This window comes from Zonotrichia leucophrys, chromosome 2 (assembly GCF_028769735.1).
Source record: "Zonotrichia leucophrys gambelii isolate GWCS_2022_RI chromosome 2, RI_Zleu_2.0, whole genome shotgun sequence".
Taxonomy (NCBI): domain Eukaryota; kingdom Metazoa; phylum Chordata; class Aves; order Passeriformes; family Passerellidae; genus Zonotrichia; species Zonotrichia leucophrys.
Window position 1 is genome coordinate 79,608,003 of NC_088171.1, and position 26,582 is coordinate 79,634,584.

General features: G+C 35.4%; 1 protein-coding gene across 1 annotated transcript in view; it reads left to right on the forward strand.

Annotated features, from left to right (window-relative positions):
- The window catches only part of DNAH5 (dynein axonemal heavy chain 5), a 116,447-nt gene extending 97,014 nt beyond the window's left edge, over positions 1–19,433 (forward strand). Inside the window, exons 66-79 of the mRNA XM_064705499.1 lie at positions 2,524–2,767; positions 3,734–3,848; positions 4,311–4,501; positions 5,319–5,440; positions 6,210–6,359; positions 7,975–8,220; positions 9,504–9,723; positions 10,323–10,528; positions 11,288–11,491; positions 12,111–12,326; positions 13,144–13,356; positions 14,842–14,994; positions 16,685–16,916; positions 18,290–19,433. Of these exons, the coding sequence (XP_064561569.1) occupies positions 2,524–2,767; positions 3,734–3,848; positions 4,311–4,501; positions 5,319–5,440; positions 6,210–6,359; positions 7,975–8,220; positions 9,504–9,723; positions 10,323–10,528; positions 11,288–11,491; positions 12,111–12,326; positions 13,144–13,356; positions 14,842–14,994; positions 16,685–16,916; positions 18,290–18,441 (2,664 nt within the window). The 3' untranslated portion in view covers positions 18,442–19,433. The remainder of the gene's footprint in view (positions 1–2,523; positions 2,768–3,733; positions 3,849–4,310; positions 4,502–5,318; positions 5,441–6,209; positions 6,360–7,974; positions 8,221–9,503; positions 9,724–10,322; positions 10,529–11,287; positions 11,492–12,110; positions 12,327–13,143; positions 13,357–14,841; positions 14,995–16,684; positions 16,917–18,289) is intronic.
- The last annotated feature ends 7,149 nt before the right edge of the window (positions 19,434–26,582 follow it).

Consider the following 26,582-nt stretch of genomic DNA (forward strand, 5'->3'; position numbering starts at 1 on the left):
AACCAATTGCAAGATACAAGTGAAGCATAAGGTCAAGGGCAGATGGTATATCTGTGTAAATTTGTTTCTACTATATTTCTTGGAATAATAGGATTTGAAAGATTTGATATATGTCTGAAGGTAGTATAACTTATGATATTTTAATGATATCATTATTTTGATAAATTGACTGTTCTGTAATTTGACAAAAAAACCTTGTTTATTTAGTGTCATAGGTAAGTCAGATTAGTAGTGGAGTTATAATATGCAATAATTCTTTATGGCTTTTTGAACTTTTGCATTCATTTATCAAGACTTTTGCTGGAAAAAAGCTCAACTTTTGTAAGGAATAGTTGATGTAAATTCCTTTACTTGTGAATCACTTTGTGACAGGATGATATAAGCTATGTAGCAGCTTTCATATTTTATGAATATTAACAAGAAATAGCATTCTTTGGTACAGTTGGTAAAGTGTCATCTGCTTGTGAAAGGAACTCCATAAAACTGGATTTGAAATGGCCTCTGGTGCAAGTTCCTTGAATTTATGTATGTGGTAACTTGGCTTATTTTTTCTGCATCCTTAGTGCTATGACTAGAAATTTTTGAAGATATGAAGAAAGCTTTCAACTGTTTACACTTTCTGATCTGCAAAAAGCATTTTAAGAGCTTAATAGACAATTTTTTTTTCATTAAGGTTTTCATCTAGGGTTACTTCATTTTAGCTTGGTAACTCTGTTTCCAACTTATTTCTCAGGCTCTTCTTGTGAGGAGAATTGCTTTCTGTTTTTATGAAGCATTGAAGTCTAAACTACGTTTAAATTTTCTAACTGAGCTCAGCAAAACATGAAATTTAATTTGGTGCAGTATGTTAATTATTACATTTAATTGGATGATAACTTTCTTTCAATGCTGTTCCTTAAGAAAAAGTTTCTGCTTCATCAAACTTGCATGAAAAAATGATTCATGAAACTGTTACCTGTTTTTCTTCAGTTCCACAAAGCAGCAGTTGATTGAAATGCAGATAACTGTAGTTTTCTTGCATATTTTCATCAGTTTTTATCAGAATCTTTTAAATAAGTTATGTTGTATTTGCATTATTCTAAAATAATTGTCCCACTAAATATTTTCTACCTGATGATGATAATGATGTTTCAATATACCAAGAAAAAACTCTAAATCTGATAATAATAAGATGATTCTTCTTAATTTCCTTTTTAAGGTCAAAGGGCATTCTTTAAAACAAATAATTGGTTGAATTAGGAATGTAGGAGGAGAATGTAGGTTGAGAAGACCAGAAATTTAGAATGTGGAAAAAAAAAATTTTTCAAAAGTTGTAAATGTTTTTCAAAGCTGTGTAAGTGAAGGCTACTCAAATGGGGAAGTAAAACCTTTCCTGAAGCCTTGATAAGGGTTCAGGTCCATTATGTCTCTAGTGCTATATGAGAGGTTGTGTATTTCTTAGTGTTGTCCCTATTTCTCTGGAATATTAGCAGCCAGTGAGCAACATGGAAATGGACTTGGCAATGACAGAGTGAACATGGAACTTCCAAGTTTGGAGAGACATTGTTAAAATTATTCAGATCTTTGTAAACTTTGTGAAGTATTTATCTAGGAAGATATTTATCCATACTTATCTAGACAAATATTTCTACCAACTGGCTCACTTACTGTTAATTTGTAAGATTCATACTAACCTTATCTTAGAAAAAACTCTTAAACCCATTCTCTCTCTTGTCTATTTTATTTTTTTTTTTTACTTTACTGTACTGAAACATTTAGTTATATTGCAGTAAAGGATTTTTATCTCTGAGAGACTAATTTATATTGTTTTTAAAGATTTATTTTAAGAATGAACTGAAAGGACTGTTACAGCTGAAAAATATTTTTCTGGAGATTTGAAGTAGCTGTTTTTTTAACGTAAAACTCTTGATTAACAGTTATCTATCTTCTATATTTGGGCACTGGAAAAGAATCTAGGTACATAAACCATCCAGATTATATTACTAAATGTCTAAAATAAATAATTCTAGTGAAGTAACTCATAGTTTCTTAATCAATGAAGCATTTTAGTGTGAGGCAGAAATTATCCCTGTTTGATGGAGGAGTATTGGCACTTCTTGAAATATCTGATGCTTGATTTCATGACTAAGCATGGCTATTCAGACTAAGTTTTCAATATGGCAATTGTAAAGCAAGGCATAAATGAGGATAAGATTACATGAAGGGGAATAAAATCCTATGTCTGGAATTGTGTTTGCATTTTTCCTTTCTGAAACAGAAGACAAACAATTGTGAACTTGTTGTTGTTTTAGGACATTATACAAACATCTTCCATAATATTTGTAGAAATTATTTGTTAATGCCTACTTATGTAGCAGGTTTAGATTCTGGCAATATATCTTGTGTTAGAAATACCACTAGAATTCTTTCCTCAAATTAATTCAGTTAGTCTTGACCTACACTGTTTTAGTAGGATCAGTATTTTTAAGACAATTTTTTTTTATTGCTCTTCTGTTTCCCAAATATTACCATAAAATCCAATAGGAATTAGAGAAAGAAAGAACTGATCTTATTGAAGACGTGACTTTGAACAAAAGGAGGATTAAAGACCTAGAAGATAACCTTTTATTTCGACTTACAAGCACTAAGAGTTCTCTGGCAGATGATGAGACTCTACTAATTGTATTGAGTAACACTAAGAAGACTGCTGAAGAAGTAACACAGAAACTGCAAACTTCTGCTGAAACTGAAGTACAGATCAATTCAGCCCGCGAAGAGTACAGACCTGGTGAGTGAAGTTAGTCAGAGAAGACAAATAGCTAGACCATAAATTTAAAACATCAATACTTAGAGTAAGAGAAATTGTGGGATGAGATCAGGAAGAGCAAAATTGGTGGGAGAGATCTGTGTTTTCCTGTAAGTAAAATGTATCCAGGAGATGTCCTATTGAGCTATAATGGAGAAAATAGTCAATGCTATGCCTCATGTGGAATTTACAAAATTGAGTGAATTGTTCTCTTTGTAGACTTCCCATTGCTCTATAAACAAGCATATCAGTCCTTAGGGTGTTTAGGTAAGTATGTGTTTGAGTTCAACATGTTGACAGAGCTTATATAACATTAAGTACTCTCTATATCTGTTCTGATGAATATTTCATCATTTATCCTTTGGTTATTATAGTCAACAAATTTCATGAGTCTTTTAACTGACAGGTAATAATGTGAAAAAACAGGGGGAAAAGTAGTTCTCTGTAATTGCCTGCATTCTACGAAATTTGTAAGATGGTACAGTTAGTGTACCAGAAACATTGCAGATTTTGTAAAAACCTTTGCATTTAAAACTGAATGACTACTGAAAAGAAGTTAAATCAGTGCTGGGTAAGTTAAATCAATATAGTTCATTTGAATTTTATGAGACTCTTGTAAAAGTCTGTAAAAAGAAATTTGTTTGGATACTTAAACAGTATTTTAAACAGTCATAATTTTTATGTGTTCTGCTGATGATCTCAATATGCTTGTATTTGAAAATTGGACTTTACATAGTTTACATTAATTACAGAAAAGATTTTTTTTTCCCCTGATGTATACATGAGGATAAAATGAATGATTTTATTATTTTTCTGGCAGAAAAGAATAGAGAAACTCAAAGATGTTCAGTTATCGTTAGTGTTAAAATCAGTGTACATGTTTTGGAGAATTAAAGAGTTCTGCTCTGCATTTCTGCTTTGAACAAATTTTTCTTTCCCACTCTTCAGTTGCAACTCGAGGTAGCATCTTGTACTTCCTTATCACTGAGATGAGCATGGTCAATGTCATGTATCAGACATCGCTTCGACAGTTTTTGGCGCTTTTTGACCGCTCCCTAGCCAGGTAATTTATCTAACAGTAAGTATAATTTGTATTTACCCAGTCCTGGAGGTGCCTGTAGTACAGTAAAGTTTTATTGTAAACTAATATCAGAAAGAAAACTCTTGCTTCTTACAGTCTTGACCAGGAATTGTCAACTTAAATACACGTAAAACTTTGTCAGTTAGCAAGGCAAAGACCCTTCTAATGTACTTACAGTCCTTCAAAATTTATTAGATAATTAAAAAACATTATACTGCATTGATTTTAAACTGGGCAAAAAGACTTGATAAGAATGGATTTTTTTGTTGTTGCACTTCCTTCAATCTGTAAGTTGTTGCCAGTTTGCTGTCTGATATTCTGTTTGTGATCTATTATTTTTCATGTTTTGAAAATACTGAACCATGACCTTTTTCTTTTGCATAGTATTCCCTTTTGTAAAGCCTAAGAAAATCAACTTTCAACTGCAGACCTTTCTTCTAACAGGTCTACCAAGAGCCCTATAACCAGCAAGAGGGTTACCAATATTATTGAACATATGACATATGAAGTATTCAAATATACTGCCCGAGGACTCTATGAGGAGCACAAATTTCTTTTCACATTACTGCTTACTTTGAAGATTGATATACAAAGAAAAAGAGTGAAGCATGAAGAATTTCTGACACTTATTAAAGGTGGGAACTATGAATGATAAGAGCACATTATTATTATAGAAAATTTATGTATATGTATCTCCTAGCCAGCATGCTCCTTTCTTTTTGCACATAAGAAACCACTCAATTGTAAGAATACGTGTTTATCATTCTGATCTGGTGACAGACAACATTGTATGGCTGTTCTAATTTATAGCAGCACACTGAATATTGATGAATATATCTTTGTAATAATGAGAATTTGAAAGGAATATTGTGGTCTGCTGCTCAAATATCATCAGGTATGTGTTTAACTTAGAAAAACCATCATTGTACTAAACAGAGTAACTACAGCAAATAGGAGCAGAAAATGATGTTAACATTTTAAAAAAACATAGTAATCTCAGCTGCATGTAACAAGGTCATGGCTTTGGTCTTAACTGCATACAAGCACTGAGTTCACTTAAAAGTTTGGATCAATTTTGTATTAGCTTTTCAAGACACTTAGTTTACAGGCAGCATTTATTTATGGATTATATGTGTGAATTTTTCCATGTTGAATCTTCAGAATATTTTTTCCCATAAAGCCTTTATTTACAGGAACATTGCACAAAAAACCAGTAAAGCCTCAAAATAGAAGTTGGTCAATACTTCTGTTTAAGGTACATAATATTAAAAAAAAATATTAACTAATCAAATTGCAAACTTGGCTTAATCAAATATGGCATGATTTTATAAGGTAGAAAACCTCTGTAACATCATGATTTAAAAACTGGATTATTGTATTTGTTTTTTCCCTCTTATTTTATTTTCCTTTGTCTCTCCAACAGTACTAATAACTAATTTCAATTTCTTGCAGGTGGTGCTTCCCTAGACCTTAAAGCTTGTCCTCCTAAGCCGGCTAAATGGATTCTGGATATGACTTGGTTGAACTTGGTGGAGCTCAGTAAGCTTGAAGAGTTTTCAGATATTCTTGATCAAGTACGTAAGAGCTTTTGAAAGTTTATCTCTTATTTAACGAGTAATTGTCTTGTAGCTATCAAGCCATATGGTGAAAACTGATTTATTTTATGGAAGAGAAACAAAAGTGGCAGCAAATGCCACAGTTATGGCCCTGACTGCTTAGCAACCTATGTTGATATAAAAACTCAACCACTCCCAGGAAAATAAGAAGAGTGTAGAGTGTTCACACTTTATAAAATTATAATATTTTTGGATTGGGATTCAACTTGCCATTACCCAATTAATACATTAGAACTTTATTTTTATTCTAGTTATTGCATTATCTTGCAGCCATGTTGTGCTTTCTTACACTATATTTTATGATGATTCTTCCAGTATTTCTCCGGTTACATGGAGTAAACGTTAGGGAGAAGGTACGTGCTCCACATGCTCTCTCATGTGGAGAGCAATTGTGTACTTGCTGTTCTCAAAGCTGTGTCTGTGCCTAGCTATCCATATTCTGACATAGCCATGCTGTTATATCAGACTATAACATACTGATTAGTAGCTCCTGTTTTCAGAATATGAATACTCCAGGGTGCTGCGTTCTACAATAGCATACTTATAATCTGATATTTTATCCTGTCATTTTCAATAGCCTTATTAAACTTGTGGAAGAATATCTCTAGACAAATGCTTGGGTGCGGATTTCATGTCTCTGACTCTCATAAAAATTTGCGACCTAGTGGCAGTGCAAATATGACTTGTCTGTTTAGTGATATTTGCTGCTTTGATTGTATAATTGCAGATTTCCAGAGAAGAGAAACAGTGGAAACTCTGGTTTGATAGTAAGAATCCCGAAGAGGAATTGGTGCCTAGTGGCTATGGTCAATCTCTGGACTCCTTCAGACATCTTCTTCTTATCAGGTCTTGGTGTCCTGACAGGACCATAGCTCAGGTATATTTATATAGCCTAGATGGTCTATTCAGATATCATTAGAATAATAGTTTTCAGATTGCAGGTTAGTACTGTCTTATATAATGCTAAACACCTTTTTGCAATGGACCTTTATGTTGTATTTTCTGAAATTCTTTTCAGACCATTTATGTATTTGTTACAAGGGCAGTGAAAACAAAATTATTCCAATATATTGAGCAAATATTATTCACTATGGTGGATATCACTGTGGTGATTTCTGTTGGATAAATGTGTTTATCCAGATCTTCTTTATTAGTTCAGAAGATACTTTTGGCTGTCCTTGCTTACTCACTAGAATTTTAGAAGTGTTCCCATGTTAGACTGAAATCAAATATTTTAATGAACTTGACTGGTTGAGGAAAAATTGACAACGATTTAATTAAGAAAATATTTCTTGCATGGAAGAATTAGAACCACTTTAGAAAAATCTTTATTAAAGTCTGCTCAAAGCTCTCAATTTAAAGACATCTATTAAAAATTACAGAACTGAAGTTTATTAAATAGACCTTTCTAAAGAAAAAGAATCTTCTAGAAGCCTATTTTTAACTTTTATGTTTTTCTCCAGTACAAAAGACCAAAAAATTATAAAATTATTGGCAATTCAGAGCAATTAATGATGATTTACTGAAACTGGAAGTGTGGTATTAATTTTATTGATACATATCTTTAGACATTGTGATTGGATTCAGGGAAAATCTCATCAGTAATTGGTGTACTGCAGTCAATATGTTCAGCAGTACTGTATAAAGAATATCTCTATGATGTATGCTATGTGTCTGAAACAGATCACAAAAGATTAGTTCCTCTCTGCTGTTATTGGGGCAAGGTATACTTTCATCTTTTGATGGTTTTATGAAAACTGATAGTTTATCAAATGTTCAATGCTGAATGTCTTTTGTCTCTGAGAGGTAACCCAGAGGTATTAAGGGGAAGATTTATCCAAGACAAGAGATGTGTGGGGGGAAAGTACAAAAAAGATGATCTCAACCTGTTTGAAAGAGCCTTTTCTATTTCTTTGTGAAAAAGAATAATAATATAGAATTTTAAAAGATAAATAAAGAAGGGATAAGAGATGGTTTTCACCTGTTCCTTTGGATAATCTACTTAGTGATAGTTATTTTAATCATTACTACTGTTAATTCATTCCTTATTTAACTATGGAGGTGAGAAAGGCCTAAGTGCTTTGGAGCCCATCTTTGGTCCTTTTCTCCTATTTTTCTAGATTTTGATGCTAAGAGTTACACTATCTTATGGAGCTATCCTTAAATCATTAAAATTTTTCTAAAGTTTTAGAGAAGTTATTATTTTTATTATACTCTAATTATAGTTATGGTATATAAAAATACATGCAGATATATGTAATATAATGTTATTAAAAAAATTAACTGGCTGTGTAAGGCTGTAAGAAATAACAGCTTCAAAAACAGTATGATGTGCTGACTAAAGTAAAAATAAACTTGTTGCATATTTGTATTTTTGATATAAATTTTTAGCAGCCTTTGGTATTCAGTTGAAGTTTTGGTAGCATTTACACTGGGAAGAAAGCATTGTAAAATGGTTAGGTCACAAGTTAAATTTACCCTTTTTAATACAGGCAAGAAAATATATCACTGACACTATGGGGGAGAAATATGCAGAGGGAGTCATCTTGGACTTGGAGAAAACATGGGAAGAGTCAGATCCACGTACTCCCCTCATATGCTTTCTTTCCATGGGCTCTGATCCTACGGACTCAATAATTGCTTTGGGAAAAAGACTGAAGACAGAAACGTGTTGTGTTTCCATGGGCCAGGGGCAAGGAATCCACGCTCGTAAACTTCTACAGCAAACAATGGCTCATGTAAGCAACAAAAATATGAACATTTTCCTCTCTATATTAAACACTTAGAAATAAAAATCCTGCCATGGGATAATGTTACTTGGTGGGTAGTGAATGCTGATGCAAATCCCTAAATTTATTTGTATGAGAGTCCTAAGCAAGAGAACTGTATTTTCACACTTTTTCGATTTGCTATAACAAGCTTCTTGATACTGTGCAGATAATTTTCATTGAAAATGGAGTGCTTTTCATATAAAATGGAGTTTTATAGTTGATTGCAGACTGATGGACATAGCTGAATGGATTTTTTTGGGTTTTTTTGAGTATATTACCAGTAAATATTCTTCTGTAGGCATTTCAGATTACATTTTCAATTTTTTATTTTGAGTAATATGGATGTATTTTGTTAAATGAAGAAAATTAATTCCAAATATGCTATTGATAGTTACATAAACTTGAGAAAAACAAGGTAGTATAGCAAGTTATTTCATATTACTGTAGTCTGAATTTGGACTTGTGAGGGACAGTCTGGTAGCACAGGCATTTTGCAGGAAGAGGAATTAAAGAACAAAACTATTTGTCTAAGAAACTTGAGATGTTCCAATTTGGCATGCTTTGTGCATCAGGTGATACTACTGCTATGCCTGCTGATGTAAAAATACTGATCTCACTCTCCTGTGCTATGAGCTTCTTTTTATAACCTGTTTTAGTTCTGCTTCAGATTCTTGTTTGACAACTTCACATAAGGAACTAATTGACCAATCAAATGAGAAGAAACCCATTTAAAAACAGGGGAAAGGAGCACCTTTTGTTTAGTTAAGAGAAATGCAGTTACATTCCCTCACTGTCTCACAAGCCCTCTTAGTGAAGAGGTATATGAGATGCCTATAAAAGAACTAAGGTAATTAATATAAGAATGTTTGGCATCTATTGATTGATAGTAGTAGATTAGTTATGTATGCTTATTTGGTTATTTTCCAAGTCTGGGACACTTGTGAGGAACAAGGTTTAGCAGGTTGCTCTATGGAGCTACTCCTGAGCTCCCTTATGTAAGTCAAAATTTATCATTTTCTATCAGCACTGTAGTCATGACAAGTTATGTTTTAAATGTATTGAAATAGAAAGGGTAGAAACTATTTGAAAAGACCAGATGAGACAAGTAGAAACCACTTGTTCAGGTGAAAAAACCAAATAAGATAACACCATCTTCAGAAGAAACAGCCCACAGCTTAGCTCCCTTCAAGGAGTGATTTCAGTTTTTGAACAACTTTGATAACATTTAAAATTTTGTTGTTTGAAACTAGGGAGGTTGGGCACTTCTGCAAAACTGCCACCTTGGGCTTGACTTTCTGGATGAGTTAATGGACACTGTAATAGAGACAGAGACTGTTCATGAAAGCTTTAGACTGTGGATGACAACTGACATTCACAAACAATTCCCCATCACCCTTCTTCAAATGTCGATTAAGTTTACCAATGAACCACCACAAGGGCTCAGAGCTGGACTAAAGAGAACATACAGTGGTGAGTGCTAGAAGGGTAATGATTTAAAATTAAATTTTGGACTGTGATACTATTGTGTAGTCATGTTAAACTGGTAGTAAATGTAAACTAATATGAGGAACTGTTCACAATGATACCAGGGCACATCTTAGTTTTTGTTTTGAAAATTAAGAAGATGATTTGCTGACATTCTTTTGTCAGAATTAATTGGATAACAAAACAGGGAATGCCTTTTCTTTTCTCAGGTTGGCTTCTAGTATGTCAGTTCAAAGTGTTTGAATTTTTAATATTCTGTCTTTTGGCAGAAAAATGATATGGTTGGCTATCAATTGCTGTTTACGCTACATAAAGGATTCTGTGCAGAAAGCAACTTGATGTGAATTCAACTATTAGTAAATTGTGGTTTTTTTACCCCTGAAGTTTACTCTTTTAATTTGAACAATATAATAACATGCTTTAAACTGTCTCCAGCACAGAACACTTTGTGGGACAATAATTTACCCTTGGGAAAGGCAGAGAGGCAAGTGAATACCTCTAGAGGGATATTTTAGCCCTGGTTTTAAGTAATTTTGAAAAAGACAATTACAGTGATTCTCATAAAGCCCATTTGCAATCAATAGGTGTCAGCCAGGATTTATTAGATGCCAGTAAAATGGTGCAATGGAAACCACTGTTGTATGCTGTAGCTTTTCTGCACTCCACCGTTCAGGAAAGACGCAAGTTTGGCTCTCTGGGTTGGAATATTCCCTATGAGTTTAATCAAGCTGATTTCAATGCTACAGTGCAGTTTGTTCAAAACCACTTGAATCGCATGGATACCAAGAAGGTAATTAATGATTTTGTGAGAAAGGTGGATTAAGATGATGGATCTTTCTAGTATTGGAATGTATGTAAATGCTTCCTAATAACTGAATGACAGGACTGATTTTAACTTATTGTTTTACCACAAATATTCAATATTTCAAGTATATCTGTCTCTGCAGCAGCAGACTTAGACTTGTAATCCAGTGCATGTTTAATTTCTGTATTAACCTCAACATTAAAAAAAAAACACTTTTCCATCCATCTCAGAAATATAAACCTTAGCAGTATAGACCTTCTTTTCAATTCTAATTAAGTCAATTAGTTAAAAAGGGATATTTCAAATACTCTTTTGTTTAAATCTATTTTGAGTAAAAATAAGCTTTGCCCCCCCACCTAACTTTGCAGCACGAAGAAATCAAAAGTTGTTTTAAATGATTATACAAGAATGTCTCCTATGTTTGTCACTGTCTTATAGTCAGTCGTCATAAAGAGAGGTCTGTGGCAGAGCAAGTTGCATTTGGCATTTTAAGTGAAAGGAGAATTCAAATATATATGTAAGCTTCTTGCTATCTTCAAGATGCTCTTGAATTTGTTGGTAAATTCTATTTTGAGAAATCCTTGCAGGTGTTCTGGGAATGCAAGAAAAGAATGAAAAAGAATAGTTGGAAAGTAACTTTCTTTCAAGTGGGACAGACATGGTACATCAGCTGTTTTTTCTAAGGCAGATCTAAGTAAATAAGAAGGGGATTGGCTGAAGTCAGTGCTTTCTGCTTGGTTTTAGGGGATCTCTTGGAGTACTGTTTGTTACATGATAGGTGAGATCCAGTATGGTGGTCGTGTGACAGATGACTTTGACAAAAGACTCATGAACACATTTGTAAAGATTTGGTTCAGTGAAAACACATTCAGTCAGGAATTCAGCTTCTACAAAGGATACGGCATACCCAAATGTACTATGGTGGATCAATACCTTCAGTACATACAGGTTGGTAAATGAAAGCTAATCACTTGTTTCTCATAAGTTCCTAATTCCCTATAATTTTTGTCTTTTTTCTGAGTACCTGTATTTTGTCTTTCATTCACAGATTTTTAAACTGATTTCTAGTAGTTTGCACATCTATTAATGACAGCTAATTATTGTTATCTTCATGACAGTAATATACATTTTCTTTTTCATGTGTTTTGCTTGTGGGATGTACCTAAAGGCACAAAGTTATTCAAGAGAGCAAAGAATGGAGTCCAGACATTGGGTACAACCTCTTTGAAATGAAAGGTCTAGATATATGAGAGTAAAAATTTTTTTATTAAAATAGCACATCGTTGTTAAAACACAATTTGTTTGGTGTGATTTGGACTGGGGCATGACCAGTAGACCGCAGCAAGTTATTTGGCATAAGACTATTTGAAGAAATCTAGCTTGTTACTTAACAGTAATCAAGGTTTTTTTCTTCCTGTTGGTTTTTTTTCCTGTTTTTTATTTGGTTTTGTTATGTGTTGAGTTTTATGGTTTTTTTTTTTTTTTGGGGATTTTTTGGGGGGGATTTATTTTTAAATTATTTGCTTCTAATTCTCCAGTTGTACTCTTCTTATATTTTACTATGTAGAGCCTTCCTGCTTATGACACACCAGAGGTGTTTGGTTTGCACCCCAATGCGGATATCACCTACCAAAGTAAAGTTTCCAGAGATGTATTGGACACCATCCTCAGTATTCAGCCTAAAGATAGCTCTGGTGGAGGAGGTGAAACTCGAGAGGCAGTTGTAGCCAGACTGGCTGATGATATGCTGGAAAAACTTCCTGCTGATTATGTACCATTTGAAGTGAGTTAATGAAATTCTGGCAAAAACATTTGCTCCATCTTGCCTTTTACGAATTTAAAAAAACCAAACCAACAAGCCCAAAACCCCAGAAACTTTTCTAAAAGCATGTTTGAATCAATTCATACAGGCAATATTTTGTATTTTAAAGAAGTTTGGCCAAGCTATTAATGTTTATAATGAAGTCATTACATGTGTGCTGAAGTGCTTTTGTAAGAACTTTTTCAGAAATATTAAACCTGTTAATGCTTAAGTTGTCATTTGCACAATGGGGGAGGTAGGATCATTAGCTTATAACTAAGGTTGTTGACACTGTAAAATTTCTAGTTATGTTCATGCAGCTGTTTATTTGTTATTTTAACACTTTTGATTAAAAATGTATCAGTGAGTTTGGTTAGAATACAAGACTGCCTGGTATCGTGGTAGTTCCCAGGCATTGCTGCTGTGTTGAAGCAAAGTAGCTGGGGCAAATACTCTTGATTGGTTTTTTCAATAAGAACCTCAGAACTGCTTGTTGGAACTAAAGCTGAATTCTTTGAACTGAGGTAAACATCCTACAAGCTCTTTCAGTGGCATTAGCTCAAAGACTAAATCATGACTTGGACTGAAAACATAGCCGATCTTAACATCACAGATTTCTCTTGGAACAAATCCTGTGTTTCTCTCTCACAGACAATTCAAGAGAGGCGCCAAACTGACCATTTAAGCTCATAAATAAATTATGTTATGTCTCAAAGATTACACTGGGGCCTAACATTGACATAAATCCAATTTTGTTTTTTTCACTTCTATTGAAGGATTTTTGGTTTTCTACCACCAGGTAAAAGAAAAACTAAAGAACATGGGACCTTTTCAACCTATGCACATATTTTTGCGACAGGAGATTGAACAAATGCAGAGAGTTATTTCTTTAGTGAGAAGCACTCTGACTGATCTAAAACTTGCCATTGATGGGACAATAGTTATGAGTGAAAATCTGAGGGATGCTTTAGACTGCATGTATGATGGAAGGATTCCTGCTAGCTGGAAAAAGGTAGGTGTATATCACTTGTTCTGGAAAGAAATAAAAAAGCTATTTCTGAAGACTAGATAAAACTGCCAGACTTAGAGTAAACATTTTTTTCAAACTGTGTTTCAGAAGTGTTATCCAGAGCTGTGCAACTGCTGGAATAGATTTTGTGCTAAATTAAACATACTCAAAACAAACCTTCTTTCATTTATGAAAATTGAAATGAATGTGAAGGATGCAGCTATGTGCCATTTTTACATATTGGCAGTATGAAAACCCAGAGAGAGGAGAGAAATTTAAAATGTGATGATGGATTTTTAAAATTAGCACCCACATTAATGACTAAGATGGTGTTATTCATTGGACATATATAATTATTGGACATCCTTTTCTGGGTTAAATAGAGGTGGCCTGTTCATCTTGGTCAAAATCAGTGCACTTTGACTTGGAGCAATTGCCACATAATTACAGAATAGTAGATGCTGGAAAGGACCTGTGGAGACAGTGTAGTTTAATCACACTTTCTAAAGCAGGCTCAGTTAAATCAGGTTTCCCAGGAGCCTCCAGAATCAGAGAGGTGCAACCCATTCCACTCTTTGATCACCTTCACAGTAAAAACCAACCAATGAATCAACCACCAGCCAAACAAATAGAAAACTCCTTAAGTTGAACAGAATTTCTGACATTTCGTCTTGTTCCCGTTGCCTTCTCTCCAATTGCTGAAAAGGATCAGGCTCCATCTTCTCTCCTCCACATGAGATATTTAATTTATATATATATTTTTTTTATATTTAAGATATAAATTTATATATAAGAGATATAAATTTATATATTTTTTTTTTATATTTAAGCCTCCTTTAAGCTTTCTCTTCTCCAAGCTAGACAATCCCAGCTCTCAGCCTCTCCCCATAGAAGAGAAATTGTTTTCAGGGATAATTAGACCTGTTAACAGCAACTGATGGAAATAATTTTTTTTTTTTTTAAAGAAAAAAGTGTGGGTATTTTTTTTTTTGTTTGCTTGTTTTGTTTGTAGTGACAAAGTGTTTTCATGGTAGAAAACCTAGATGTAAACAGATGCTTCACAACAAAGCTATATCTCCCCATAGTCCAAGTTCAGCTTTCCTTAGGTTTTATACAGAAGAATAAAAATGCAGAACAGTCTTACAGAAATCATGTTGTCTTGATATATTGACCTTGGAATTATAAAGACATGTATGCAATTTTTCTTTTTAGCTTATACAGCTGTTTAACCTTGCAAAAATGTCATAAAATGGACAATTCCACAGAGAGCATTAAACATGTAAATGGAATAGTAGACATGAATTTAAACAGAGAAAGAATTTCCTTCAGGTTTCAGTGGGATGCAAAGTTTAAACATCAGGTTAAAGTTAAGATATGATAGATGATCTTCACATATGCTTTGCTAATAATATAATGTTTATTACCATGGGAGGATGTAGCTTTTCTTGACAGCAGTATGCTATTTTAAAACATGTTTACTGTTTTTAGGCATCTTGGCCTTCCAGTACACTTGGTTTCTGGTTTACTGAGCTTCTAGAAAGAAACCACCAGTTTTGCAAGTGGATTTTTGAAAGTCGACCCAACTGTTTCTGGATGACAGGGTTTTTTAATCCTCAAGGATTTTTAACTGCAGTGAGACAGGTAAATTGTGTTTGAAGTCTTATTCTGCTTATTTTTTCACACACTTTTAAAAATAAAATGTATTGTCTGATGAAGGATGAGTTTATACACATGGAAAGATGTGTGACTGTGTAACATCTCCTGAGTGAACTGCTCTCCCTTCACACATACTTGGTTAGTATAACAACCACTAATGTGTTAAATTATGTGTCCGGTATTGACCAAGGCCCAAATAAGTAGAGGCTACCTCACAACATTATTAAGGTAGACTAGAAAAATATTAAGTCTCATGTTTCCTTTGCAATATCTCTGATAATGGCCATTGAGCCCATGAATTTGCCTTTCCCACCACTCTTTTGTTCTGTGTTTAGTACTTACCTGACTGGAGACTGGGCTGGAAAGCTATTCAGAATTAGTCTTACGTTTCACTGCTGCTGTTCAGGAGCTGATTAAGTCTTTCTCCAGGAAGTGGGAAAGACTTTCCTTTATTAATGCATAGAAGTATGATTTGATGTGTTTGCTAATATATGTATGTTGGCTGCTCAGCAACTTTTTTACTTTAAAAGGAAACAATAAATGCCTGCGTTGATCAGCATAAAGGGACATACTGGAGACAGTAAGCATCTAGAATGTGAAAAATTAAAAAAGAATACTCAGGTGAAAATACAATAGGACAATAAAAGCCCAAACTTTTGGAGAAGAGAATGAAGATTTTTGATGTAGGAAAAATATTCCCTCCTACTCTGAGGTCTGGGTAGTGTGATCTAAAATTTCAGGCATATAGCCTTGGAATTATGTAACAAAATATTTCTTTTGTGTGAACAGTCCTAAACTGGGACTGTCTTTTGCATCCAAGCTCATGGAAAAGGTTTGCTAGCAGGACCCAAAACAGTTGGAAACTACAGAAATTTCTGGTTCTGTAAAAAGGAACTGTGGATATGTAACAACCTAATAGGCCAAGTAAATACCAAAGTGAGTTTCTGGGATTTGATGTGAGAAAGATCCACAATGATCACTGAGCTATAAATCTTGAGTTCTTTTACATCATCCATATAACTGCAGTACAGGGCAAGCATTCATTCCAGTTATTTCAAAGAAAGATTTTTGAAGCCATTGGAAGACCAGGATAAAACTTGGGTTTGCCACAACTTATTTGCGTGGCATAGTAAAGAACTGGGCAACTGAGAGTTGAGTGTTGTCCAGTGCATCAACTAACAGGTTTTTTTGCAGTCTCTTTACATAGCTTTATGGCTGAGTGGGTTTTTACTCATTAAGAATACAGTTACTGAAGAGTAGAGGTGCAGAAAAAGGAAGGTAACCCCAGAAAATATGTTTCACTTATCACATGCAGGTAATGTTTTCCATCTCATCAAATATGTGAAATTTTTGTGTTCACAAGAGCTGGCTACCATTAGCATTCAGTGGTTGTGTTACTTGGTATGGTTTTTAGATACTTTATATAATAGAAAGAAATTAAAATCAAATATAGTGGCGAAAGTACTGAAAGCTTTCTTGCAGTGTGATGCCATCATTCCCTTAGAGAAAAGTCAGACTTCTGTGAACATGGATATTGTAAAGGATTGGTGGGGTTTTTTTTTGGACTGAAGACGATATGTTAGACTATAAAAATTTATTTCTAATAACTGCTGGGAAAAAGGGTTCTGAGGTCATGTGAAAATATAACCACCTAACTTTTGTCTGGTTTGGGCAGGAAATAACGAGAGCTAACAAAGGATGGGCTCTTGACAGTGTAGTGCTGTGCAATGAAGTCACTAAATGGATGAAGGATGATATCACAAGCCCTCCTTCAGAAGGTGTCTACGTGTATGGGCTGTATTTAGAAGGAGCTGGTTGGGACAGAAGAAACATGAGACTGACAGAATCTAAGCCCAAGGTGCTTTTCGAGCTGATGCCAGTTATAAGGATATATGCAGAGAATAACAGTAAGTAACAGTATTGTAAAGGATGTTATTTCCATTGGATTCAAGGTAACATTTTATTTAACTGCATTGGAATCTTTTGGGCTTGCAGGGATTTCATGAGGCTGTTACTAATCATTGTACACATAGCAAATCTCTTCCAAGGTGGAAAACTTCCTAGACTTCCATTGAAAATATGTTTCAGGCTAGCTTCATAATTGATAGTAGGCACTTTTCCTAAGATTTAGATAGGTCTCTACATGTGGTCTTAATGGTGTTAAGAACTTTATAACAGGTAAGCGGTATGTACATATTGACAATATGTGTCCCAGACCTAAAATGCCATTTTTCTTATACATGATCTGTGTAGCCTCCATAACAAAAATCTAAATAATCTTTCACTTGTACCAAAACTGAATGTAATTTTTGTATATATATAAAATATATGTATGTGTGTATATACAACATACAAGATACTCATGGATTATATACACACACATGCATATACATATATACATATACAGGTTTATATTGTGTTTATAGAGAATATGTTTATATATATATATAAATACATATGTACACACACATATATAATGTGTATATTTATAAAAACTTTTCTTCCCAGACAAGTCTGATTTTGAGCTCATGGAAGCAAACAAGAGGTGGAGTGAGGTTGTGGGAGATGTTTTGTCTTTGAGGCTGTAAAGGAATGAAAAGAAAACTTATGAGGCTTAAGGACAGTGCTGGGAAAATATGTAATTTGTCTTAATGTAATGAGTTTTTGCATATAGAATAGGACATGCTGTTGAATAGGGATATAAAACAGAACAGAATAATCCACTGAAGAACATAAAATTGGAAAACTTTGTTGAAAAGCATTCCATCCCTAAAAGCAAATCTTGCTAACCTGCTATTTTGCATAGCTAATGTTTTATAAAAGACATGATCAGCGGCCAAGATACTAAATAATGAATACTGAAGTACTGAGAATGACTTGACTACTGTTCTAATTCTGCAGTGAAGTAGTTGATGACTGGTACTCTCAAATATGAAATATGTTTCAAACTAAGTTTGTAAGTTACCAAGTCAAAAGTAGGGAAATTTTATTTTGGCATAATACATTGATAAGAAGTAATGTTTGGTGGGCAGATTGAACCAATAAGAGCACTAATTACTCTAGTGTCCATTCACATATATTGGTTCTCATCAGTTCCTAGGTGCTCATGTTAAACCCAAAGATTTCAAACCATGTATGTCCTTCAACTGGCAATAGCAAATAGAAAACAGAGTACTATTGAACTTGGATTCAGTTTTCCATTTGCCTTAAGGTCAATCCCTTAGGGCCCCATTTTTTCAACTTAGTTTAATTGCTCTTTATGTCTCTTCTGTCTTTTCAGGTGCAAAGGATCCACGTCTGTATTCATGTCCAGTCTACAAAAAGAGCAGTCGAACAGACCTTAATTACATTGCTGCTATGGATCTTAAAACCCGACAGCCTCCAGAGCACTGGGTACTGCGTGGAGTAGCACTTCTCTGTGATGTCAAGTAATGCTAAAAAAAAAAAAAGGTTTCCAGGAGTTCTTTTCTGATTTTAAATGCAAACATTGTTGTGTAGTTTGATACACAATGAAACACTTCTAAAAATAATATTTCTAAATCATAGACTCTATTATGGTGTTTTTATAAAATCGTTCCCAATAAACCTATACAATATGCTTATAAATGCTACATCTTAGAGTGGCGTTAACTTTGGTGTCTTTGAAAAATCATGACAAATATGTAGTGCTCCTATCACTTATGTGTGCATAAGCACTCCTCCTCTCTGCTTAATTTTACCTTGAATAAAGATTAATTGATTTGAACATTGTTACTTTTTGGTAGTAAATATTCTTGTATCAGAACTTACCTTCAAGAAGCTAAATGCAAAGCTTTTTTTTTTTTTTTTTGTTTGTGTATCTATGGAAACTAAGCCCTATTGCTCACTAATATTAGTTAAAATTCCTCGAGATTATGTTCCAAGATTTATTTCCTAGTTGATTGTTTGCTTGCTGTATAAATAAAGAAGGTAAGGTTGGAAAAATATCACGCTTTTTTCACTACTTGGACAACAAATTCATTGTGTTGCATAGGAAAACAAGCATCTGACAGCTGCCAAAATTTCCTACCATCTGGCTCAGGACTTATAAATATATAATGGATCAGAAGCAATACAAAAAAATGAATGGATACTTTTTGTGTGCTACTATACCAGAATTGAGTCTTTTGTCATCAGTGTTATTAGTAGATGGGGCTTTCCCCTTCCCCTTCTTTTTCCTTCTTCCTTTTTTTTTAAATTTTTCCCTTTTTTTTTTTGCTTATGTGCTGCAGCTTTATTGGTGTCTTACATAGAAAACCTTTAATGGAGGAATTAATCTTCAAAGAGAAATATTAGCAGGTCCATTTAATTGGACATTATGGGCCTTACACTTCAAGCACACTTATTTAATCATCAAAAAACCAATTTTTTTTTGTTACTGAGTTCAGGAGGTCCTGTATCTTAGTGGCCCGCTAACCATTACCAAAGTTTGCTTGTTCAGAAGAGGAAGCAGAGAGAATCATTATTCCTGCTGCATCTGTCATTCATAAAGGCTACAATGGAAAACCTGTTTTCAATTTTATGTCAAATCAATACAGGAGACTTCAACATTCATTTCCACAGTCAAATCACTTGTAAAGCTTAGGTAGAACATTGATTCTGTCAAACAAATTCTGATTGCAGCAGTCCTTCCCTGTCAGAATTAGTATTTTTTTCTTTTAAATAACTCACAATTATATGAATGGAATATGTGAAAATCTTTTACAGGAAATACTTTTAATTTGGACAAGACAATAAATAAGGTTAGAAGGGTTGAAGTATTCTTCATTGAACCTCGAAGCACCATGTTCCAATTTCCAGGAGATTTCCGGATACTCTCTGGAGTTCTAACTTGCGTTGGACTTGTATCTTTCACCAAGACCTTCTTCTCTGCAGAAGATGAACATATTTCTTCTTTGTGCAAGTGTCATGGTTTGAGCCTGGCACAGAGCCAGTACCCCCCATGAAAATGCCCTCACCCTGGTGTCTGCTGTGAGATGTGACCAGGAATAAGCAAAACAGGCTTTAGCTTAAACATAAAGAACACTTTATTACCTAAACTACAGGAAAATAGGGAAAAACTATAAGGAAAAGAAAAAAATTGAAAACCTTACAAAAAAAACACTTTCCTCCTCCCCACTACCTGACTTTTCCAATCCGATACATTCTCCCAAAACACCCAACTGCCCAGCCTTGGCACCACACTTTAGTATACTCAAACTTCAGTTCATGAAGAGGAAAGGAGTCCTTCTTGTTCCATAGGCTTCCCCTGGAAACACACTGAAACCTCGTGTGCTTCCCTGTCACTTCGGCACCGCCCGGAAAAAAAGTCCTTTTGCCGCTTGTGACATCTTCCTTCCATGCCCAGTGCTCTCACCACCGTGCATGGCCAGAGCTGCTTTTAGGGTTGTCTTTCAAGGATGCCTTGTCTCACTCCAAAAAGGCACAGTCTCTGCTTTGGGACATCTGTCCCCCCCATATTTTTCCAACCCCCTGGGGCCGGGGGGTCCTCACGATGAACCCTCCTGGTTCTGAGCCACTGCTTCCCCCTAAGTGCAGTCTCTGTGTCACAGGAACAACTGAGTCCATGGCCACAAGAAAAGTCCAGCCAAAAGGCCACTCCAAATCATCTCTCCCCATTCAATCATCTCCACGTTCTTCGGGCCAGGTCCTTGTCTCATCTCATCTCTTATCTCCCTTCTTATTCAGCTTCGAGGAGGATTAGCATTTTTGCAAGGCCCCAATCATGAAAGAAAGGGGTTAAAACTTTCAGTCTCTGTCCCGGAGCTGCGGCACTCCCACACGCTGCCGCTCCGGCCAGGCACTCTTCCCCCACTTCTCCTCCTGGGCCGGCTGCTATCACATTCGGTGTCGCCGGCTCTCTCTCTCCCTCCTGGGGGGGGGGATGGCTGCCCGAGGGCTGACTCCCTGGGATCTTCCACCCTTCCATCCTCGAGGGCCTCCTCACCTCCCATCTCTGTCCAGGCCCAGGGCCTACCACGTGGCTGCCCCTCCCCCGCCCAGCAGCAGCGGCTGGACAGGGGAGGGTGATCTGACCCAAGAGAACCTCCCAGGGCCAGAGCCCCCCTTTTTAACCCCTGTGTATTCTCGGAGGTGTGTCCAAACCCCACTGGCTACACCAGGTGCCAGTCTCAAACTCAGAACATTCATTGGTTTGACCACAGCTTCCCAGAATTCCCACTTCTTCCTGGTCAAACCACCACAGCAAGTCATTCATACTAAGAATTTACAAGCCACATGCACTTCAAATACCACTTTTCAAATGGGCGGTTTTTGTACTGTCATTGCTGTAGATACAGTGGATACATCAAACTCAACAGTAATTCAGTGAGGGGACTGTGCGCATTTTTTCGGAGTGTGATTTTCTGTGAGAATAGCAAGGCAAAGAGTAGTTCCTACATTGGTGATCCTAGTTATTCCAAAGGCTGTTAGGTCAGTGAAACAATTGATATTGGCCATCACTGTTATTTCTGTTGTTTTAGCCTTCTTTTAGTAGCAGTTTTGGCATCATCTCTTTAGGTGTCTGCAAAGCCACCATCAGGGATGGAAAAATGAGGCAGGGGGAAGTTCAATGAGCAATTGAAGTGTAGTATTATGTCAAGGGCCAGAGTTCATACAGTGCTCTCCCAGAGGTTTTGCTGCTTGGGCTGGGACAACACTTGGTGCAGCTTGAATCACACCTGCCTTGTTTACTATAACCTTGCCTTGATCTATGTGGCACCGTCTGATTATCATCATCTCTTCAGCCCTGCCTTGCTGACCCATCTTTCTGGCTTGACCTCAGATCTGCCCTGTTATTACAGCCCCATCTGGCAGTCATTGATACATTAGCTGGCCCTGGTTGCTCTCTTTTTTGTTCAGGTGCCGTGGGACTGTGTCCTTGTCGGAGAGAGCTTTGCCCTGCCCACCCTGCTGTGGCTCTTGGCTTGCAGCTCCACTGTCCAGTCCAAGCAGCCTGCCTTTGCTGTGCCCTGACATATGCCTTAAACAGGGGGAAAATTAGCTGTTTCTTGTTCATCTTCATAGTAGAAATGGGTAATGAAATTTTTCAGTGGAAAGGAATATCAATAAAATAGCCAAACCTTGTGTATTGTAGAATTGGGTATCTAGGACTCTTTAGCTCTGAATGGATACTGACTGGATTAGTCAAGAAATACCATTCACAGACTTTAATTATGCTGCTATTAAGCATGCAGCACTATAAATTCAAGGGTCTGGAGGAGTTCAGGATTACAGAAGGTATTCTCTATATGCATTTTCTCATATTGGGCATGATAAATACGTTTATTTTGGAGAATATTTATAAACAAACATTATGCAATTTTCTCTTGGAAATTATTAGTAAAATAATATTCTGAACCAGGTACAGATAGAATTTCATCATAGTGCTTTGAAATCCCTAATAAATTTTAGAGTATTTAAAATATGCAACCTAATCTTTCAAATATGTACCATGCTGTGTAGGATATAGTAATACTACATGAGCTTCTCTTCAGAAAAGGTTTTTTCTTTAAGCTTTATGTCTACACTCATTCCTCTTAGCTCCTAAGTCACTTTTCTCACAGTTGTTGATTTGTTGCACTTTTGAGGTTTTAAGGAAAAAACAAAATTCAAGTTTCAAACACAGTAGGCAATGCAATTTCAAACTAGCAGTAAGTGTGGTTATCATCACTGAAAAGGATTTTTTTTAATCAGAAGTACTTTGCTGTGGTATAGGTGTAAAAATTGGATTTAAAAGAAACTGTGTCTTTTTCTGAAATATCCTTCATTAATATCTTTTCATAATTAAATCAGTATTGGAGAAAATTCAGTGTTTCTTTATTATATGGATTTCTTTTCTTCATTCCTTGCTTGGACAGTTATCCTGTTTTAATTACACAGAGCTGGATGTACTAAGTGGTTTCCTAATGAATTTTGAAATAAAGCTTGACTAGTATTTATATTACCACATTGTAATTTTTAGCTTTCACATTCACATTACACAGACATTATGGGTGTATACAAATATCTAAAGGCTTTTGGAACACAAAGAACACTTAGAAAACCAACATTGCAGGTGTTCTTCATTTGTTTGTGGATCCCAAGATACTCCCATTTACTGGAGCTTCTGGCATTTAATTTGCACTATGCAGCTTTTCCAAGGGCTATACTACTCCATAGCTTTTGTTCTTATAATAAAATTAAAACATCCAGTGTAAGTGATCATATATTATGAGTCTCTATCTTAATGTAGGAAAATGTAATTAAAATTGGATCTTTTAAATCTAAAAAACAAATATGTTACCAATCTCACTTTGCCCTTGAAGTCTACATGTAAAATTAGAAATTTCTTGGTATTTACTTGCACATTCAATCTTTTAAACAAATATCCAAAACAAAGAGCTATTGAATCAACACTGGAAAAGTTGGCAGAAAAAAAGAGGGAAGAAAGGCATAGTTAAAATATTATTTAGATAGAGATGTTATTTAAAATGGATACTGGCCTTTAGCTTTTTAATAGAGTTATTATTTGCATTGCAATCGCTTGGAGAACTGAAGAAGTTATTTTAGCTTTTGTTGTCAGAGGGTACGAGCTATCCTATTTTGGTAAGAAAAACAACAGATGTTTGCTGATGTAAAAACATGATTTTTTTCTCCAAAGGTGTTATCTTAGAACAAGAAAATCTACACACTGAAAAAGAAGAGTTAGGAAACGCTGTGAACTGTCTGTGAAAAGAGGTTAGCATGATTGAACAGAAGGCAGAGTAACTTGTTAAGACACTGTTTTTACATGAGTTGCCTGCAAATAACAAAGTTTTCAGTTTCCCTGTTAAACTGCCACAAGAATGGCAGCCAATATATATAGCTTCTCCTGCAATGTGTCTCCCCCACAACCTTCCATTTCTTGAGTTTAAAAGGTGTAATTTTTGCAGAAAAATGTAACCTGGAATCTCTTCTTAACTGACCTATTTAACTTACTATATTAAATATCACGTTATGTTTTCCTCTCTTTAAGCTGAAGTTGTTTTCTCTCTTTCTCTGCATGAACTGCAATTCCAGCAAAATAATAGTAACTTAGTTTGGGACAAGCACTGTAAGTGGTTCATCTTACCTTTCAGTATATTTTCTAATCTGATTAATATATACTAGGAAAGGAAATGCTAACTGATTATGAAGCTCATAAGCACTGTAGAAGATTGTGACAAGAGCATGTGCACACTTAGAAATGCTTTGTGAAGTTAGATATGCTCAATAAAAGTCCCGTCTGCAGGCCATCATTTCACAAATCAATTTCTTTGTGTTAACTTTCAGTACTTAAAATGGGCTTGTAAGAATGATGGGGAAAAACATTAGTAGGACTTGTGGTAAGACAAGGGATAATGGTTTTAAACTAGGAGAGAGTAGACAGACTAGATACAAGGAAGAAATTTTGTTATAACAAAAGTGGTCAAACACTAAAGCAGGTTGCTCAGATAGGTGGTAGATGCATCATCCCTGTGAACATTCAAGGCCAGATTGGATAGGGCTCTGGGCAACTTCATCTTGTTTAAGACTGCAGAGAGGTTGGACTAAATGACCTTTAAAGGTCCCTTCCAACCAAGCCATTCTATGATTTTATTCCTTGCCTAAATCTGTATTGTTACATTTAAAATACTTTTTGTAATATTTGCAGATGAGACAAAATAATAATCATTGCAGACAAAGCTCAAGTGATGTTGCCTTCCAAGACAAAATGTTTACTTAATTTTACACATGAAATAAGTTGCTTTGCCTTTTCCTTGACACTGCATTGTGGTCTAGTAAAGCTCAAAAATGCTTGTAGTATTATTTCCTTTTTGCATTTTGGTCTCCAACTTCTACATAGTAATCCTTAGTTCTCAAATAAAGCCATTCTTTATTCTTTCAAAGTAAGCTGTTTCAGTTCAGTTACGTTTGACAAAAAATGAGTTTGTTACTTGGATAAAAGGAGAAACCAATTAAGAAACACATGATCTATGCAAAACAGAAGACATTTCACAATGGAAGGAGATATGTCAGAACATAATGGTAGTTAAATCCTTATGAAGAGACATGCTGATTGGTGATCTTTGGATCACAACAATTTCGTCCATTTGCATTAGTGTTAGACTGTGTCATGTCAGCACAATAAAAGTTCTACTTGAGCCCAACATACTAAGTGAGAAATTTAATACTGAGTTAGGCTTTGTTTTTAGGCAGATTTCAGTGAACCTCTTCTTGCTTTATCATTTTAAAGAGGCAATAATAATGCTACTGGAGCTAGCTGTATTCACTGGATGAGCAGTAGTTTCCGGTCTCCATTTTACTAAATTGGTCAGATAGGAAGCCAGGCTCTGTAAATATCCAACCCATGTGTTTGGTGAACAAAGTTTTCTATAGAGATCTCAGAATATTACTTTATGAATAGGAAATTCTTTTGCAGTGTGTCAAATAAGTCCTTGACTTTGAAAAGAAGGAAAAACCTGGGGCAAAAGAGAAGTGGCAGAACCATGTATGAAAGCTGGGATGGATCAGAATCACTTCAATATTTCACTGAATAGTCTACTTATTAAAATATTTTTAAGGAAAATGCTCTGTTGGTTTCTTACTTGTAAGGGATGTTGTGGTATCACAGAATTGTTGAGGTTGGCAGGGAGCTCTGGACATCATCTTGTCCAATCCCCTGCTCAAGTAGGGTCTCCTAGAGCAGGCTGCCTAGAATTTTGTCCAGGTGGATTTTTAATTTCTCAAAGGGTGGAAACTCCACAGCTGCTCTGGACAACCTCTGCCAGTGCTCAGCCACCCTCACAGTGAAAATAAGTGTTTCCTGATCTTCATGCAGTACCACCTGTGTTTCAGTTTGTACTCTTTGCTTCTTGTCCTATCACTGGGTGCCACTGAAAAGAACTTGGCTTTGTGCTCTTTACATCATCCCTTCATGTACTTGGATGTTTTAATAAGATTCCCCTTGAGCATTCTCTTCTCCAGGCTTACCTAGTTTCTCAGGCTTACCTTGTGGGAGGGACACACCAGTCTCTTTATTATACTAGTGACCTTTAATTGGAGTATACCCTGTATTGCTGTCGATATTATGGCAGATTTCTTTCACATGAGTTGGCATATGTCTGGTTCTTAACACTGCATATGTTATAGGATCAGGTATTATAAGTACAATAGGACAACTGGTTTCCTTATTCCCAGTTTTGTACTCTTGTGCTTTTACCAGGAGCATTTATTCAAGTGAATTTTAAAAAAGTGTGGTTTTTGTATGTATAAAGTGTCTATAAAGAGGTGGTGTGCCTGCCTCTTTAGTCTGGTTAATGTGCTGTTGGTTGGCTGCCTTGCAATGAAGACTGGTAATTTTTTAAATTACTTCCTTTGATATAAAATTAAATTTGATATGAAATTTGTTTGTAATGCAGCCTGGGTATTGAACTACAAGACAGATCCTGAGACTTGCAATATGTTATGCAGGTGTGGGAAGTTAGATGTGTATAATGTATATTGTGTTTTTCTCACACTAAATAGGAAAATTTCAGGAGTACACTGTGGTTCCGATTACTGTACCAAAGCTTTGA